This window comes from Monodelphis domestica, chromosome 4, assembly GCF_027887165.1.
Source record: "Monodelphis domestica isolate mMonDom1 chromosome 4, mMonDom1.pri, whole genome shotgun sequence".
Classification (NCBI taxonomy): Eukaryota; Metazoa; Chordata; class Mammalia; order Didelphimorphia; family Didelphidae; genus Monodelphis; species Monodelphis domestica.
The window spans coordinates 45,309,228-45,327,456 of record NC_077230.1 but is presented as its reverse complement, the minus strand read 5'-3'; the positions used below and the strand labels follow the sequence as shown (position 1 = coordinate 45,327,456).

The 18,229-nt window shown below is 36.7% G+C and overlaps 1 protein-coding gene across 1 annotated transcript in view; it reads right to left on the bottom strand.

Moving 5' to 3' along the window:
- The window catches only part of PTCHD1 (patched domain containing 1), a 69,483-nt gene that overhangs the window by 14,081 nt on the left and 37,173 nt on the right, over window positions 1-18,229 (bottom strand). Inside the window, exon 2 of the mRNA XM_056793358.1 lies at window positions 17,448-18,108. Within this exon, the coding sequence (XP_056649336.1) occupies window positions 17,448-18,108 (661 nt within the window). The remainder of the gene's footprint in view (window positions 1-17,447; window positions 18,109-18,229) is intronic.

Sequence of the window (18,229 nt, the reverse complement as noted above, 5' to 3'; positions counted from 1 at the left end):
CAATATAGGGAAGGCTGTGTTCAGGGTCTCCAATGATTCCTTTCTATTCTCAAATCTTTTCCTAGTACTAGTTCCCTTCCTGCTTCCTCAATCTTACTCAAGGGCCTGGCCACAGCCACCCCACTGACCTGATCAAGTAGGAAATAACCCTCAGTCTTCGCACTAGGATCAACAGATCTAATTTTATGCTTCCATGCCTTGGGATATTCAATCCCATTATTGAGGATAATAAAATCTTTACCCTGTGGTACAATAGGCTTGTTTTTAAAAAGGAATTTAAAATCTCCAGCCAAGCATAGTGTAGAGTGGAGTGAGTCATCACCTTCTGTGTACAATAACAAAGTTCAAGTCTGCCCTCGTGCCCAGGACAGTATTTATATCCCTGACTGTGGTGTCTTGACTAAAAACACCGACACCCGTTTTATAGTAATGACACAGCCTTGTTTCTGCAGAGGAATTTGGCATTTATCTTAATTTACCCAGCACTGTTTTACAGGAGCTTTCAGGGGGCAGGTCAAGAGCATCAATTTGATAACTAGCACTGTGCCCTCTATTAAATGAGATGCGTTGAAAGTCCCCAGACATAAAGTTAAAAACTACAATCAGAGAATGACATTCTGCTGTTAATTATGCTTTAAACAGTTATGTTCTCTGGTCTCAGTGGGAAAACTATTAAGCTTGTTTCAAGTGTGGCCTTCTGAAAAGACAGAGTGACCTTTGTTTAAAAATAAATGATCATCAGCCAATGAGGAGAAGGAAAGGCTTAGTTAGCTCTGTAGTGCCTCCAAGTTGTGGAGATGGGAAGCAATTTTGTATGACGCCAGTGTTCTGGTAAATAAAACATTAGAAGGAAGGCATGACTAAAAAGCAAATGACTTTTCAGTCTGAGTATATTTTTTAGTCAAAAAATGACAGAAAAGAAGACAGTTTGAACTATTGAATGAAGGAGAGGGAAAGGAACTACACCTCTGGTTATAATGACAAAGTTACATTCATTTATCAGGTTTTATGATTCTTAATTCAATGTAATTAGTTTATTAATGGTGTTCATCTATTTTTATTAGTGCAATTTTGTGATAATGGCATTATTTTGTATTGCCTCTTGTTTTCTCAAGTATCTCATGTAAACTATAACCTATTAAGCTCTAAGGAAAATATGACCAAACCCTTAAGGACCAATTTCTTACTTTGCTGTTGTACAATTTTAGAAGATAATCTGAAAAAGGGAAATTGTACTAACTGAACTATTACAAGAAATGAGTGAGGGCATGTAATGAAACCCATCATGCTCAAGAAAGGTGGTAGTAGGCTATTATTCTGTTTCCACTAAATTTTTTATTGCTGCATATTAAGTACCTCCCACTTCAGCAGACATTGGATAATTGTCCTCAATTTTAAAAATCTTTGGTATGTCCATAGTGCACGTGCTAAGAGAAAAGAGGCAGCCAACGAATAAACTGAATGTCTATGTGTATTTTCTTGGGATTGAATTTGACCTCTGCCTGCCTCCGTTAGGAGCTCATGGAGAGAAAATGAAAGAAAAATGAGAGAGCCTGCCACTAAAGCCTAAAGATACCAGCAATGGAGGCTTGTAGGCTTAGATTCCCTTTGAACAGTCTAGGCAGCATAATGTTTTAGAAAGAATAATGGTATGGAAGGGCCATGTCTATTTTTTTAAGACCCTCACCTTCCGTCTTAGACTCAATACTGGGTATTGGTTCCAAGGCAGAAGAGCAAGAAGGGCTAGACTGGAGGGGGGTTAAGTGACTTGCCCAGGGTCACACAGCTAAGAAGTGTCTGAGGCTAGATTTGAACCCAGGGGGCCATGTCTTATTTAAACTAGATTATCATCTTAGGCTAGAGCTGGTGTTCTGTTGTATACTACTACTATATCCTCCACCCTCCCACCACACACACAGACATACACTGTAGTATATATATACTACACACATATATATGCACCATGGCATACATTCATATAGATGTTAAAATTGTGCCACTTGGCTTCTGTGTATCTAGTCAAACATATGTGCATATATACATAGATACACTTATAAAATATATATGGTCAGTTCTTATTTAAACTAGATTATCTCTTTAGGCTAAGCACAGTGCTTTGTGGAATACTACTAATATGAACATATTCACATACTACATCAATAGATGCTCTTGGGGGGCAGCTGGGTGGCTCAGGGGATTGAGAGCCAGGCTCAGAGACAGGAGGTCCTGGGTTCAAATCTAGCCTCAGACACTTCCCAGCTGTGTGATCCTGGGCAAGTCACTTATACCCCATTGCCTAGCCTTGGAACCAATACACAGTATTGATTCCAAGACAGAAGGTAAGGGTTTAAAAAAAATAGGTGCTCATATGTAGAATGTATAGACACACATATACTATACACAATGCACACTGCACGTGTATGCTCAAATTGTGTTATGTGGCATTTTTATATGTATATGGATATACTATATGTGTATATAAATATATACACATATCTAGAAACCACAGATCTGGACAAATACATTATACACAAATGTACACATAGACCTATCTATATCTAGATATAGATTCTCTCTCTTCCTCCCTCTTCCCCCATCTCTCTGTCTCTGCCTCTGTCTCTCTCTAAATCATCCACACATATATATGAGATTTAACTGGTACAGGGAAATCCTAATGAGAAAACTTTCTCCATAAATGGTGGTTGGCATGTTCTCTACAATGCACTGAGAGGTTAAATAATGTGTCCCAGAGACACCGAGCCAGTATAGAGCAGAGATGGGACCTGAACAGAGGATTTATGTGTTCTTAGATCAGATCTCTAGTCCTTCAGCCTCCCTGCCTCTCCAATAATGATGCTAAAAAAATAGCAAATAACTGCCTGAAAAGGAAGATTCCTTCTACTTTCTATTCCTTTTTTAATTTCCTTGTCTAATTGCTGCCTCCATCTAGTCTCTGTCACCCACCAACTCAGCTTTTCTGCAGGATTTGAGTGAACTTGCAGCTGTGGTAATGGAATTTAATACAGAGAACTCCATAGTGAAATTATAAAGTGTGACTTAGAAAATTAGATGCTAAATGTAGATGGAAGTCATTTCTTATTTGTTATATTTTTTCCTATTAGATATTTTTATTTAATATTTAACATTTGTATGTTTTGCTTTTTACAGAATACTTTTCATTTGATCTTTTAAAACAAATTTTTCCATTTGATCTTTTTTTTTTTAAACCTTTACCTTCCATCTTGGAATCAATATTGGTTCCAAGGCAGAAGAGTGGTAAAGGCTAGGCAATGGGAGCCAAGTGACTTGCCCAGGGTCACACAGCTGGGAAGTGTCTGAGGCCAGATTTGAACCAAGGACCTCCCATCTCTAGGCCTGACTCTCAATCCACTGAGCCACCCAGCTGCCCCCTCATTTGATCTTCACAGCACTTCTGTGCTGTTCAAGTTCAAACTTAAATCTTGTTTTCTATGAGGAGTCTTTCTTTATCCTCCCGTCTCCTAATTCTAGAGTTTTCTCTCTATTGATTATCTCCAATTGATTCTGTATAGAGTTTGTTTATACATAGTTGTTTTCATATTGTCTCCCTCATTAGACTTCTGTGAGACCAGTTAGTTTTTTTAATGTCTTTTTTTGTCTCTCAGAGTAGTTATGCTTTTTTGCCTTTGTATCTCAGTATTTAGTCCCTGCTTCATAGTAGAAACTTAATAAATGCTCCAGACAGACTGTAATGCTGTGGCACAGATAATGCGCACTTTTACATAATACTTTTGGCACAAAAACATTATGAGATAGAGTCTTCTGAATCCTTATTTTAAAGATAATGAAAGCATAGCTAGAAGTTAAGTGACTTTCCTAGGGTCATATGGTAAATGTCAGGGGTTGGAACTTGAATACAGACCTTCTGGGTCCTGATTAGAGGTTCAGTCTTTTCTGACATGCTGCCTCTTCATTATCCCCATCTAACAGAGGAGGAAACTAAACCTCAGAGACGGTTAGGTAATTTGGTCAAGTTCACATAGTCAGTAAATGGCCATCACAATTCCATTCCAGGTGGTCTGCTTCCATGTTATTTTAACATCATGTAAGGCCTTATTTCATTATTGTAACATTGTAATAAGGCTTTAATAGAACAGATATGATATGGGCAAATTTCCTTATTTAATCTTGTCAAGGGACCTCAAGACATTATCTTCTATGCTTCTCATCTCCATTCAAGGAATGGCCTCTTGCTGAAATTCTAATTCTGATGCTGACACCTACTTAATAAGCTTCAGACTAAACTGTAGGACTTAGTGAAAAATAGAAATCTCAGACAGGAGTGAAAAGTCACCACCTCTTCTACCAGTGACCAGGAATGAAAAGGTTCTCCAACTCAGGAATGGTCTTACGAAGTGACTCCTCTAAAGCGTAGGCTCACATTACTAAATTCTAATGAAGAGGGAGTTAAACAAAACTCATAGGAGCCCTGCAAGATCCAAATTTGGGCTTCTATAGAGTCATCAGTCTATAGCAAGAGTTGGCAAATTACTGTCCACAAGACTGCATTTAAAAATGTAAAAACCATTCTTAGCTCAAGGGACTTCCGAAAACAGGCAGCAAGCCAGATTTAGCCTATATTTAGTCTGCCAATCTCTATGTCTGTAAGTTGATACTGAGCCAATGCTCATTTATGTAAATGTATATTTTCTTCAGTATATTGGGATTTCTCCTCTATTATGCCCTGGGAAATAATTTGGTTCAGTGGGAAAAAGTGGGAAATTCTGAGTTAGAAGATCCAGATGAAAACCTCAGTTTTCCCACTGACTACCTGGATAACCTGTATACATACATGACTACTTCCTCCTTGAGGGGGTTGGATTGAAATGGTCTCCAAGATTTTCCCTCATTCTAAATTGACGCACCTTGGTTTGTCCAGGGGTCGGGGTTGGGGGTTGTGTGAGCACTGAGAATAAAGAGCGTAGTTCTTATCTAAGAGTCCGATATGTTTGTGAGTCCAGCTAAGGGTGCATCTGTCATCATATGATAAGGGCAAATGGAAAAAGGAGTTTTAGGTTATCCAATTATTTCAATTACTACTCTTCTGTTGAAATGGATAAGAAAAAGTTAATAAGAAAAAGTTAAACACTATTAAGAGATGAAAGGGATCCTAAAAGTCATTTAATTCAGCCTCCAATCATTTTGCAGGTGAGAAAACTGAGACCAAGAGAGGTTAAGTGATTTGCTAATCTCTTGAGGATGAGTCTCCAAATTCCTCCTCTCGGTTATGCCATGGATTGTAGATTTAGAGCTAGTCCAATGTTAAAGGTCATTTAACCTACTCCTTCATTTTATAGATGAGCAAGCTAAGGCCAAGAGAAGTGGAGGTTACTTACATAAGTAGTAAATGGCAGAGCTGGCATTTGAATGCAAATCCTCTGACTCAAAATCTGGCATTTTTTCCCCTGAACCATATTCTTTTCATAGAACTATTCTCAAGGCCTGGCTGAGGAGAGATCCCAAGATGGAGCAGAAAATCCATATTTCTATATAAATGAGAGATGGATTACTAGAGATCTGTAGGTATATTTAGCCACATTTAGCCAGACTGGCCCATGGATGACAGGTATAGATAGTTTGTCATTGGGCTCTTAACAGAAACTTTTCATCTTAAGTAGGACCTTCCAGGGTCATCTCTTTTCCACAGTGAGGCATCACAGTACAAGGCTTTAGCAAAAGATAACAACTGGACTATCCAGAAACACCTTAATAAAAATGTTTTTATTATACTTTATACCTTACAAAGAGTCTTTCATATATTATCTCATGTAAAAAGCAAAGCAAAGAGAATAGGTATTATTTTATCAATTTTACACACAAGATAATTGTGATTCAGAGAAGTCAAAAAAGTTCTCTAATGTTACACCTCTTATCAATGGGGCAGTCCAAGTAGAACTCCCAACTTACTGGTATCAAGCCCAGTGAAAATGTTATGGAACTAAGAGTTCTGGGACCTGGGCTTTAAAGCAAATTCATCTGAGTAGCTTTGGGGAAGTTCCCAAAACTTTTAATCAGAGAATTTAATAATGTCCATCCTATTCAATAAACTCAAGTGGCTCCTACTAACTTTTAGGATAAAGTAGGAAATCCTGTTTGGCTTTTAAAGCTCTTTATAACAATTCTTTCTATCTTTCTAGTTTCTCATATCTTGCTTCTTTTTTTTTTTTATGTCCTCTACTATCCAGTAATACTGGCCTTCTTGCTATTCCTTGGATTGAGAGCCAGGCACTCCCAGGTTTAAATTAGGACTCAGATACTTCTAGCAGTGTGACTGTGGGCAAGTCACTTAAACCTTCCTTGTTTCAGGTTCCTCTTCAGTAAAATGACTTGGAGAAGAAAATGGCAAATAGCAAACTACCACTGAAAAATGACTGAACAAATGTTGCAGGCACCATTTTAAGTTGAGGATATAAAGAAAGGCAAAGATAGTTCTTGTTCTCATGGAGATAACAATGTGAAGGGAGAGATAACAAGAAAATGACTATGCATAAAGAAGGCAAATTGATGCCAATCAAGAGAGGGAAGGCACTAGAATTAGGGAGATAGGAAGAGTTTCTGGTAGAAGTGGAAATTTTATCTGTAACTTGAAGGAAGCCAAGTAAGTTAAGCAATGGAGATGAGGAAGGATGATATATCAGGGATGAAGACTAGTACGAGAAATATTTGACTATTCATCCACATTTGTGCCAGGCATGTAATCTGAAAAGAATGCTGATTTTATTCATTCTACTACTAGTAGTAGACTCAGAAGGTGTGAAGAGTAGTGATAGATATGTATATGATGTATATGTGTATATATAAACATATATGTGTTTTTTACATTTTTCTCCTTTTTTTCCCCAACAAGTGATAGCATATGGACATATATACTCTCAAGTGAATGGGAGAGAGAAGAGGCATGGAACACTGAGGGAAAAAAATTCTGAGATTCTTTAGGTTGACTCTGGGAGTCACTCAGAAAAGCACACTTAATCTGACCCAGCCCTGATTTTGGCCCTTCTGGATTTGGTCCTGTTCCAAGTAATTTGGAAACTAGATGGGTAGCACTGAGAAGGAAGCTTTAGGCTAAATAATCTCCAATGCAGATAACATATTCAGAAACGATCAAGTATTAACAGTATATATGGCTAGGTTTTATTTTATACAATAAATCTGTACCCAATGTTTTTGTAAATTGAATTTTGGTAAGTGGTACTCTATATTAAATATATGACAAAGTGCATGAATATGTAAGGCAGGGGAATTCCATGATCTTGTAAAGTGAATATGTCTGTTTTATCAACCCAGATTTCCTTAAAGCCAAATACATCAGCTGAACACATACTGACACCAGAAGCCACTGCATGTGTGTGTGTGTGTGTGTGTGTGTGTGTGTGTACATTTAAATCTTTGATGGCTTTCTGCTTTCTTGGCACATAAACCTAATAGCTTCTCCCTTAGTTCCTCCAGATGATGAAGGATTTATAAAATGGGAAGATGAAATGGAATGGTTTGGCAATGGATCATGTTTTCAGTTTCAGTGTGAAAATATTTAATAAAGAAAAACAAATAAACCCATTTACAGGAAACCAGAGCAGAGGCAGATTTCATATGGGAAGACAAAATTACTGAATTCTCCTAGAAAACTAATAGAATTCAATGTAATTTATATGAACCAAATCAGATTAAAACACATTTTTCTTCTCACGGAGTAGCTGATATTTATAGAAGTACTTTGCTTTCATTGACCTCAACATAATATTCAGAGCCTTCATGGATTTTAATTAATTCATGATTTTTTCTTTATAGACAGCCAGGTGACATAGTACACAGAGAGAACTAGACTTGAAGTCAAGAAGATTTGTATTCAAACTGAGCCTCAGATACTTACTACCTTTGGGCATGTCATTGAACCTCTTAGATGTTTCCTCATCTGTAAAATGGGGATCATAAAATAGTGCCTACCTCTCGGAGCTCTTTTTGTGAGGATCAGACGACACAACTAAAGTATTCAGAATATAAACATAACATAATTTAGTGCATTGCTATATAAATGCTAGCTGTTATTTTTAGTAAAAAGGTTTCATAAGGTATATAGATCTGGACTAGAGAGCTAAGCACTTTATAAATATTATCTCATTTTATCTTTATAACAATTCTGGGAGGTAAGTGCTCTCATTATCTCTGCTTTACAGTTAAGGAAACTGAAACAAATAAGAGATTAAGTTACTTGTCCAGAGCTACACAGCTAATAAGTGTAAGTAAGTAAGCTAGTAAGGCCATATTTGAATGTAGATAGTCCTGCCTCCAGGCCCAGCATTCTAGACCCAGCACTTCCCAGATGCCTAATAGATTACAATTGAACACTTATTAAGGACACACTCTATATGTGAAAGCAGCTGAATAGTGCAGTGGGTAGAGTGCTGGGCTTGGTGTCAGGCAGACTTTAGTTTGTATGTGGCCTCTGACACTTAGCAGTTGGGTAAGTCACTTAATCCTGTTTGCCTCAGTTTCCTCATTTTCAAAATGACCTGGAGAAGGAAATGGCAAACCACTCCAGGATCTTTGCCAAGAAAACTCCAAAAGGAGTCATGAGGAGTGAGACATGATTAAAAAGATGACTAAAAAAATGCACGACACTGTGCTAGATTATGGGGATACAAAGACAAAAATGTAACAATCCATCTCTTGATGACTTACATTTTGCCTGGGGGTGGAAGGGAGGAAGGATATCTCATGCATGGTTTGATATATGTATAACACAGGGACATTCGATAAGAAAAAGAGACAAAAAAATAAAGAGCTCAAGAAATATTTGAGGAGAATAAGAACAAGGGAGATGGGAGGAGGTTAAGCAGGAAGGAACAAGTTAGAAGGTAAGCAACTTTGAAAATCAGAAATAAGGAAGAAATTCCTTTAAAAAGATTATTTTGGCAAATGGAAGGACTGATTAGAGAGGAGGAAGAATGGAGGCTAGAAGATCATTTAGGAAGCTATTAAAATAATTCAGGTGAATGGTGGTAAATGTCCTGGAATAGGGTTTTGTGAGTATGAGGGGAGAGAAGGGAACCAAAAGAGATTGTGAAGGTAGAATTATTAGGTTTTGGTAAGTGATATGTAGTGATGATGAGTAAAAATAATGAATGACTGTAGTTGAGAATAGTAATGACTAGAAAGCTGGGAGTGCCCTCAGGGTGTCAATAGTTGGACATTTTCAGTTTGAACTTCTGAAAAAACAAACAAACATGGCTATTTCCAGCAGGCACTTGGGGATGTGGGAGTGAAGTTTACTAGAAATTAGGACTTGTTAAATAAATTTGGACATCATGTTCAAGATGGTGATAACTGAAACTATGAGAACTGTTAAAATCACTAAGAGAGAGTGAGAAGGCACAGTGCGGAGCTTTTGGTGAACACTCAAGAGAGAAACAGAGAGACTGACAGAAGCAGAGAAGAAGCAGAAAATGATTTATAGGGCATATGGATGAGAAAGAACCTGATCAAGACACAATTATAAAGGTTAACCATAGCATGGAGAAGATCATGAAGTGTGCAATAGGGGACATGAGGGAACTCACACAAAGGGCTTTGGCTTTGTAAATATTGATTTTATGAACTATTATTATTTGTTAAAACAAAGGTCCCTTTTAGTTTATCAACTATATCTGCTTCTAAGTAAGAGATAATTTGGGGCAGCTAGGTGGTTCAGTGGATAGAGAACCTTGACTGGAGTAAGGAGGACCTGAGTTCAAATTTGACCTTAGACATTTATTAGCTATGTGACCCCAGGTAAATCATTTAACCTTGTTTGCCTCAGGTTCTTCATCTGTAAAATCATCTGGAGAAGGAAATGGCGAACACTCCAGTACCTTTGCCAAGAAAACCCCAAATGGGGTTATGAGGAGTAAACAACTAAGCAATAACAATAACAAGAGATAATTTACCTGAAGGTTAAAGGTACATGTTCAGTTGTCACGTCTGTTTCTTGCCAAATAATCACCCTATAGTCACAGCATTCTTTGCAACGTCCCTTAAGCTGACAAATTATCCTTCACCAACAACTACAAAAAATGTTCCAAGCAATAAATTTTGCAAAATGTCTTTCCAGGTGTTTTTCAGATATGAAATACACACATCTATTAGGAACCCTCACAATATTTTCTTAGGTTAGATTAAAAGGTAAACATTATTAAACCTAGTTCGCAGATACATCAAAGAACAGCTGACCAAAAAAAAAATCTATGAAGTTTTAAGGTTTGCAAAGTGCCCCACATGTTATCTTATTTGAGTCTCAACAATAACCTTATGTAGTTAAGTGATATTTTTATTTCAGTTTTACAACTGAGGGGAAGATGGGAAAACTGAGGCTGACAGGTTAAGTGATATATCCAGAGTTGCAGAGTAAGCATCTGGGGAAATATTTGAACACAGTTCTTTCTTTCTCCAAGTCCAATACTATTCACTATTCCACCTAATTGGATCTAAAAAAGAAAAAGTTTCCACTCCAAGGTTCCATCTATATGGAACCATCTATATCACACGACTTCCATATAAGTTACTATTTGATGTTCAGTTATTTCAGTCATCTCTAACTCTTCATGATCCCATTTTGGGTTTTCTTGGCAAAGATACTATAGTGGTTTGCCATTTCCTTCTTCAGCCCATTTTATACTTGAGGAAGGTGAGGCAATACAATAAAGTGACTTGCCCAAGGTCACACAATCTGAGGCTGGATTTGAACTCAGGAAGATAAATCTTCCTGACTCCAGGTCTGACTCTTTGTCCAGACACTGGATAATAACCGATCACCTGTAATAAATTAAATGGATTGATAAGCTTGGCAAAAGCAGTTTAGGATGATTTTTTTTATCTTGGGTACAAGATAAAAGATTAGATAGAAAAAATAAAAAGTTAAAAAAACAAAAAAACCCTACAGTAATTCACTTTTATTCCCCCTAGCCCTTGCCACTGACAATGGTTTCCTGTTCTGTTAGCAAATTCTATAACTGAGTATTAATCTTCCCATGTAATGAAGACATTAAGTATGTATTTAATTATGTAATTAAGGATATTAAAGTCAAATGGGAGAACTTAGAAAAATGCAAATCAAAACAACCAAGAGATATAATTATATATATCTATATCTATATCTATATATATATATATAATCTCTTATCTATCAAGTTGGTTAAAATGATAAAAGGGCAAAAATAACAAATGTTGGAAGGGATGCAGAAAAAATGGGCACACTAATGTACTGTTGATGGAACTATGAACTGACCCAACCATTTTGGAGAGCAATCTGGAATTATTCCCCAAATATATTTCTTAAGGTGATCAGGGAAAAAGAGAATGGTCTTCTGTGTTCTAAAATACTTACAGCACCTCTCTTTGTGGTGGCAAAGAACTTGAAATTGAGAGGATGGCCCTCAACTGGGGAATGGTAAACAAGTTGTGGCATATACTTGTGTTGGAACACTACTGCACCATAAGAAATGACAAGCAGGTGAATTAAAAAAATAATGGAAAGACCTATGTGAAATTATGAAGAGTGAAATGAGCAGTACCAAGAGAATGTCACATAAAGCAACGGACAAATTGCTTAAAGAATGACTTGTGTATGATGCCTTCTCTAGTGTGAGGAGGGATGGAAAAGAGGGAGTTATCTGACAATTTTAATGTAACAATCAAAAAGGTGAATGGGACCTTAAAGATCATGTAGCCCTCCATGAATATTGTAGGTATTGGAAAACCAGGGTCCAACAAAGTTAATAGTATCTTGGGTTTTGAGCTTGAAGGTAAATTGGAGGCCAACTAGTCTAACCCTTTGCTTTTACAGATGAGGAAACCCAGAGGGAATCATTTGACATGTTCAAGTTCATAGAGGGAAAATGACAAAAGTGGGACATGAACCCAAGCCCAGGGATCTTTCTTTCTCCTGTATCAGATTGGTTCTTCTGAAGTGACTTGTCCAAAGTCATGGGATAAGTTGTTAATTAATTATAAAACTGCTGCCTTTTGAACTCTCAATGAAAGACTGTATCTTGTGTTACTGCTGATTAGATACATTGTCATATGTAACATTTAATTCAGATATATGTGCTTTGTTTTTAAAGTAGTGACATGAATTTTCTTGTGAAATCTATGAAAACCAAAGTCCTATCATTAATTTATAGTTATTCTAATTATTTCCAGGAAGGTCCACAGGAAACTTGTGGAGTGACAAAAATTAGGAACACAAAAGTTTTTTAGTAAGATGAAAACCTAGAAATTTTGGGGGAGTTGGTATATATTTTGTATTCATCTATTTATGTGTTCTTTCCTCTCTAAGTTCCTCACCCCCAATAGAATGTAAACTCCTTGAAGGCTGGACTATTTCATTTTCGTCTTTCTGTCTCTAGTATCTAACACACAGTAGGTGCTTAATAAATGCCTGTTTGAGTTTCAGGTGACACAAAGCTTTAGCCTTTATATTTCATTTTAAAAGCACACTTTAAGAATAAATGGTTTTAGCTGTGAAATTCTGACTCTGAACCACCTTCAATCTGGGCATGTTTGTCTTTATGAGCATATTAAGCACCCATTCTATTGTGGCATGGTATTTATTGTAATGGGTCTAAACTACTAAAACGTGTAACATCGCTTCACGTTGTGACTCAGTAATTTGAGATCTACTTAGGCTGGAAAATGTACAGAAAGGTTGCATACTGATTTTCAGCAGTGAAAACGGCTATCAAATCAATGAATGTAGCATTCTTCACAAATTGCAAATGAGGGAGTATGAGGCCCCCGTGGTGCTCCGTTTCTTACTGCAAGTGCCAGATTTCTCATGACTGGAACTCTGACAGTAGTCTCCAGCTCAGTGATTCCCAAACTGTTTAAAACTGTGGCAAATAATAATTTGATTTTATTATAATATTCCCCTTTTCCTACATGAGAAAGTGGTATATAAAAATTCCACATTATTATTATTATTATCATTAGTCAATAGATATTTATAAAATATCTACTATGTGCTAGGCACTGTGCTATGCACTCAGTATACAAAAAGAGGAAAAAGACCGTTTCAAGAAATTCACAAAGTTTTTTTTTAAACAAAAGATTATACAGATTTAATTTTTAAAGATTTTTTGACGATCATCGTAATGTCTTTTGGATCACTGGTTCTTTCTGATCATTGTCTTATTAACTGTCCCCTTTTATTTCTATTTACCTCATAAATACCCAAATGTTTAAAGTGAACCTGGAAAAGACATCCATAATATCCATAAGGAAAATGCCATATAAACTTTCTGAATACCTTAGTCTCTTCAGATGGATCTTTAGAATGTGTGATGTATAATTTAAAATTCTACAAGATTTCTCTTACATTTTTACTTCCCCCTTCTATATCTATTTCCTTTAATGATTGAATGGTAAAGATATATAGCAAGATTTCATCTGTGGAAGCCCACCTTCTCTCTTTTTAAAAAAAAGGTTTTTAATTTAATTTTAATTATATGTAGAAATATTTTTTCCAGTTATTGTCTAATATTTTGTGATTCAGATTCTCTCCTTTTCTCCTCTCCTGTCTGTCTATCCTCAGAAGTGGTAAATGGTTTGTTACAGGTTATACTGGTACTTTCATGCAATACATATTTCCATATTCCCTATGCCTTGAGAGAAGATACACATCATACATACAGTAAAAAAATGTATAAAGGAGGGGGCATCTGGGTGGCTTAGTGGATTGAGAATCAGGCCCAGACACAGAAGGTCTTGGGTTCAAATCTGACCTCAGATAAGTCCTAGCTGTGTGACCCTGGGCAAGTCACTTGACTCCCATAGTCTAGCCCTTACCACTCTTCTGCCTTAGAATCAATTGATTCTAAGACAGAAAGTAAGGGTTATTAAAAAAAAAAGGAAAAAAGTGACAGATGGTATGCTTTGGTCCTCTTGAACTTTTATTTAAATGCCACTCCTAGTTTTTATGGAAGTGACTTATAATTGGTTAACATATTTAATAGAACTTCTATATTATACTATTACTAACATTATGCTTCATACTTTTCCTGAAGGACAAATTGTGGCTCCCTTTTACAAGATAGTTATTGGATTTAGAAGGAAATAAAGGGTGTGCATGTGTGTGTTTTGGTTAAAACTTAACTGGTAAATCTTTATACTTCTCAATTCCATAAGAGTACTTATTCAATGTGAAAGCTACAACTATATTTTATGTGACTTTACTAGATCTAAATTCCTGCAGGCAGGCTTAAGAGACGGAGAATCTAATTTCAGTACCTTGGCACCTTATGGTCCCCTATCAGCATACTTATCATTTAACCATAACACATAATGGAAAATAATTTCCATTGCCACCACTATGTACAGGGCGTAAAGCATGCTAATGAGATAAGTTGCAGTTATTTTTTAAGTCAACTAAAAATGCTGCTTCATCCATCATGATGGTATCAGATTCCAAATGACATTTTAATTTTGCCAAAGGAAGTATTGAAATTGGGGGGGGGGAGGAAACCAAATACAATCTCCTTTAATCCTAGAGCTATAGTTAGCTCTCTAGTTCCTATAGTATGCTTTCTTGGTTACCAGGTGGCTCAAACATCCTATCAGTCAATATTTCTGGAAAGAACTGTGATGATACTGTTTTTTCATAGAATCTTAGTGATGTAAGGGACTTCAGAAGCCATCTAAATTCATCCAATCTCAATTAATCCAACACAAACATGTATTAATTACACATTATGTGCAAAACAAAAAGCAATGTTGTAGATAGAGAACTGGTCTCAAATCGGGAAGACATAGCTAGGTTCAATTTCTGTCTTTGACATATACAGGTTGAATGATCTGGGCATGTCATTGAACACCTCATTGCTCTGCTCAAAGTCATAAGACAGGGACCATTAAAATGAACATGAGGATCCCTTTGGGCCATATACTGGCTTAGAAAACTACATAACTAATGTTATCTAGGTTTTATTATATTTTTACTTATTTTATAAAATGTTGTAATTACATTTTAATCTGGTTTAGGTCATTTTCAGGAGTGCTGAGGGTCCTATGTGACCCATGGGTCACATGATTGATAACACTGTTGTAGGCAATTTTCTAAGACCCTTATGTGGAATATCTGTACAGGCAGAGGGAGTTACTTATACCAGTGGAATCACAGGATGGAACCTTATTTCTCCCTTTCACTTCCTCCCTGAAATGTGCAAAATACTCTATTAGGCACTGGAGATAGAAAGATGAAATAAGACAAGAGTCCTTGCCTTGAAGAAACTTATAATCAAGTAGAGGGGATATATAACATATACACAAATAATCAGAGGAAAATATAATAAGTCTGAGAATCAGTTTAAGGAAGTGGAGACACTTTATTTTGAGAAGAGAAGCCCAAGGGGGAAATGCTACTGTCTCCAGGATATGAAGGACTATCTTGTATAACATTTTAGCTCCAACAGAATATAAGCTACTCAAGGGCAAGAACTATTCTGTTTTTGTTTTTTGTTTTTGCATTCACAGCACCAAGCATAGCACCTGGACCATAGTAGGTGCTTATTAAATCTTGTCGATTGGTTGATTAGTTGTTTGCTTGGCTCTGAAGCACAAAACTAAGAAGAGTGGATAAAAAAAAGAAGATTCAGGTCAATATAAGGAAAAAAAACTCTTAATAATTAGAGCTGTTTGAAAGTGGAAATTGATTGGTTGCCTTGGGAGTCAGCAAAATCTCTTTCAAGGATGATTTTAAAGCAGAAGGCTGGATTCCACTTTTCAGGGCTATTATATAGGGGATTCTTACATTAGAGTAGATAGCCTCGAAGGACATTTCCAACTCTACAACTGTATGAACATAGATCATATGAAAGATTCAAGGCCAGCCTTGAGAAATTTGAATTAGGGGAAATCACTTGCAGACAGAGGAAGTGGGAGAAGGATCAGGGATGATTTCATTAAAAAAGTTGCAGTTAACTTGGGTCCAGAAAGGGAGGATTTTAATAAGTGGAGATCTATCTATCAATCTGTCTATCTGTCTGTCTATCTATGTACATCTTCACATTGGCATACATATATACACACATATATTACCAGAGGTAGGGGAGTAAAGAAGTCAATTCAAGGCAAGGGAGAAAGCATGAGCAAAGATATATAGAGAGGAAAGGCACAAGATTTCCCTTGTCTCCTCCCCTTTACCTTTCTGGTAACACATCATAAGAAATGACAAACAAGTTAATTTTGGAAAAACATGGACAGACCTACATAAAATTATGAAGAGTGAAATGAACAGAACCAAGATAACATTGTACAATAGAAATATGATTGGGAGAATGATTTGTGTTATTTCTACTTCTGGAGAAAAAAAAACTGATAAGTAGAAATAAGTAAAGCATAGTTTTATAAATACATAAATTTTTTTGGTCAAATGGTGCCTTCTCTATTCAGGAAAGCAGTGGGAGGAAGGGAGTTAACTGAGTATTTTAATTTAACAAACAAACAAATGAAAGAAATAAAATATTAAATTAAAAAAATTAGCTAAAAAAAGCACAAGGGATAGAGAATGGTCCAATGTATATGAAATAAAGTTGGAAAGGCAAATGAGAACCAGTTTGTAGAGAGTCATAAATACAAGGAAAACTGATGTAGACTTTATTTACTAAGTAAATGGGGTGTCACAGAAGATTTGAGTAGAGAAATGCAATCCTCTAGCTAAATGGGCAGTCAGAACTAAAATCCACACTATCTGACTGGTAGCCCAAGAACTCTTCCACAAGATCAAGCCATTTCTTTTGGAGGTCAATTGCCAGGCACGTTCCTGAGTAAAAGGAATTGATCCCAAAACATCATTAAACTCTCTGGAAATACAGCAGTCTTCAGGAATGAATAAACTGTGAATGGATTGTTACTATACATTTGAATTGGTTAATAACAAGGAAGGTTAGGATTATAATACCATCTTGAATTTATTTAGCACCTTTAATTTTCAAAGCACTTTTACATCTATCATCTCATTTTATCTGATCCTTGTAACAACTTAATAGTTATGAAGGAAAATGTTATTTTCCCTGATTTTTTCAATGAGGAACTTGAAGCATAGAACAGTTTGATTTTTTCCCCCCTGAATGTCAAACAACCAATGGGGTACAGGGCAAGATTAAATTCTGCCAACTCCTACCTTAAGTTTCCTTCTACTAGATTTCTTATTGAGTACAATTACCATATGACATAAGTGGAATGTCTTTGGGCATATAAGCAGAATTAGGTTGCTTCACATGAAAAGGAGACTTGAGATGAGAACTCTCAAATTCTCCTTGCTCTCTCTGTCTCTCTTTCCCTTTCATCACCCCCCCCCCCTTTTTGCAACTCTCATTTCTTAAAGAACCCAATCACAACCACCACCAGAAGGATAAAGTGAAAAAAGGAGCTATAATTACCTAGCATGACGAAGGGGACTCCCAGGAAGGTGGAATTATATTTCCCACCAGTCAGATTAATAATCCCGGCTGCAGTTAGTGTGGCCAGGCTTACTGTGACCAATCCAAGGAGGCCCAGCCAGGGCTTGCTGCGGACACAGTCCTGCATGGAGCAACAGAGGACAGCCACAGTGACCATTAGGACCAGGCTTGTGATCAGGTAACGTTCAGATACGCGACTGGTCTTCTGGAAGTCTTCCCTCAGTGTCGAGGATGTGTAAGGGTACATTTTGATTTTCCCATTAGACTTCTGGAAAAGTTTGACTGTGTCACAAAAGTTGGACTCCCACCTCTCTGCCACCATGTCGTTTAAAGAGTTGATTGTTTGCAGATAATAGGTGAGCTGGACGGCTTGTGCGGATTTGACCTGATCTTTGCTGTGCACAGTTACACCACCCAGCTGGTGTCCATTATACACTTCCCTCCCATCTTTTAAGTGAGTGATTGGATATGTGATTGCAAAATTGGTCCGGTTTGTGGCACGAGCAGTCTTTAATTCCTCCAGGACGTGTACTATGTCATCCACTATGCAAGTCTTATCATTATTCAGGATACATATATGAGCGAATGTATAATTAAAACCAGGTCTTTGTACTTGCATCCTGGTCACAGCAGAGTGCAACTATGGGGGAAAAAATTACAATCATTATTGATGATCAAAGTTTATATCATAACATGCATAAAGACATTAGCTTTGCTGACTCAATTTTTTCTTTTTTTTTGTCTATGGTCACACATTTGGT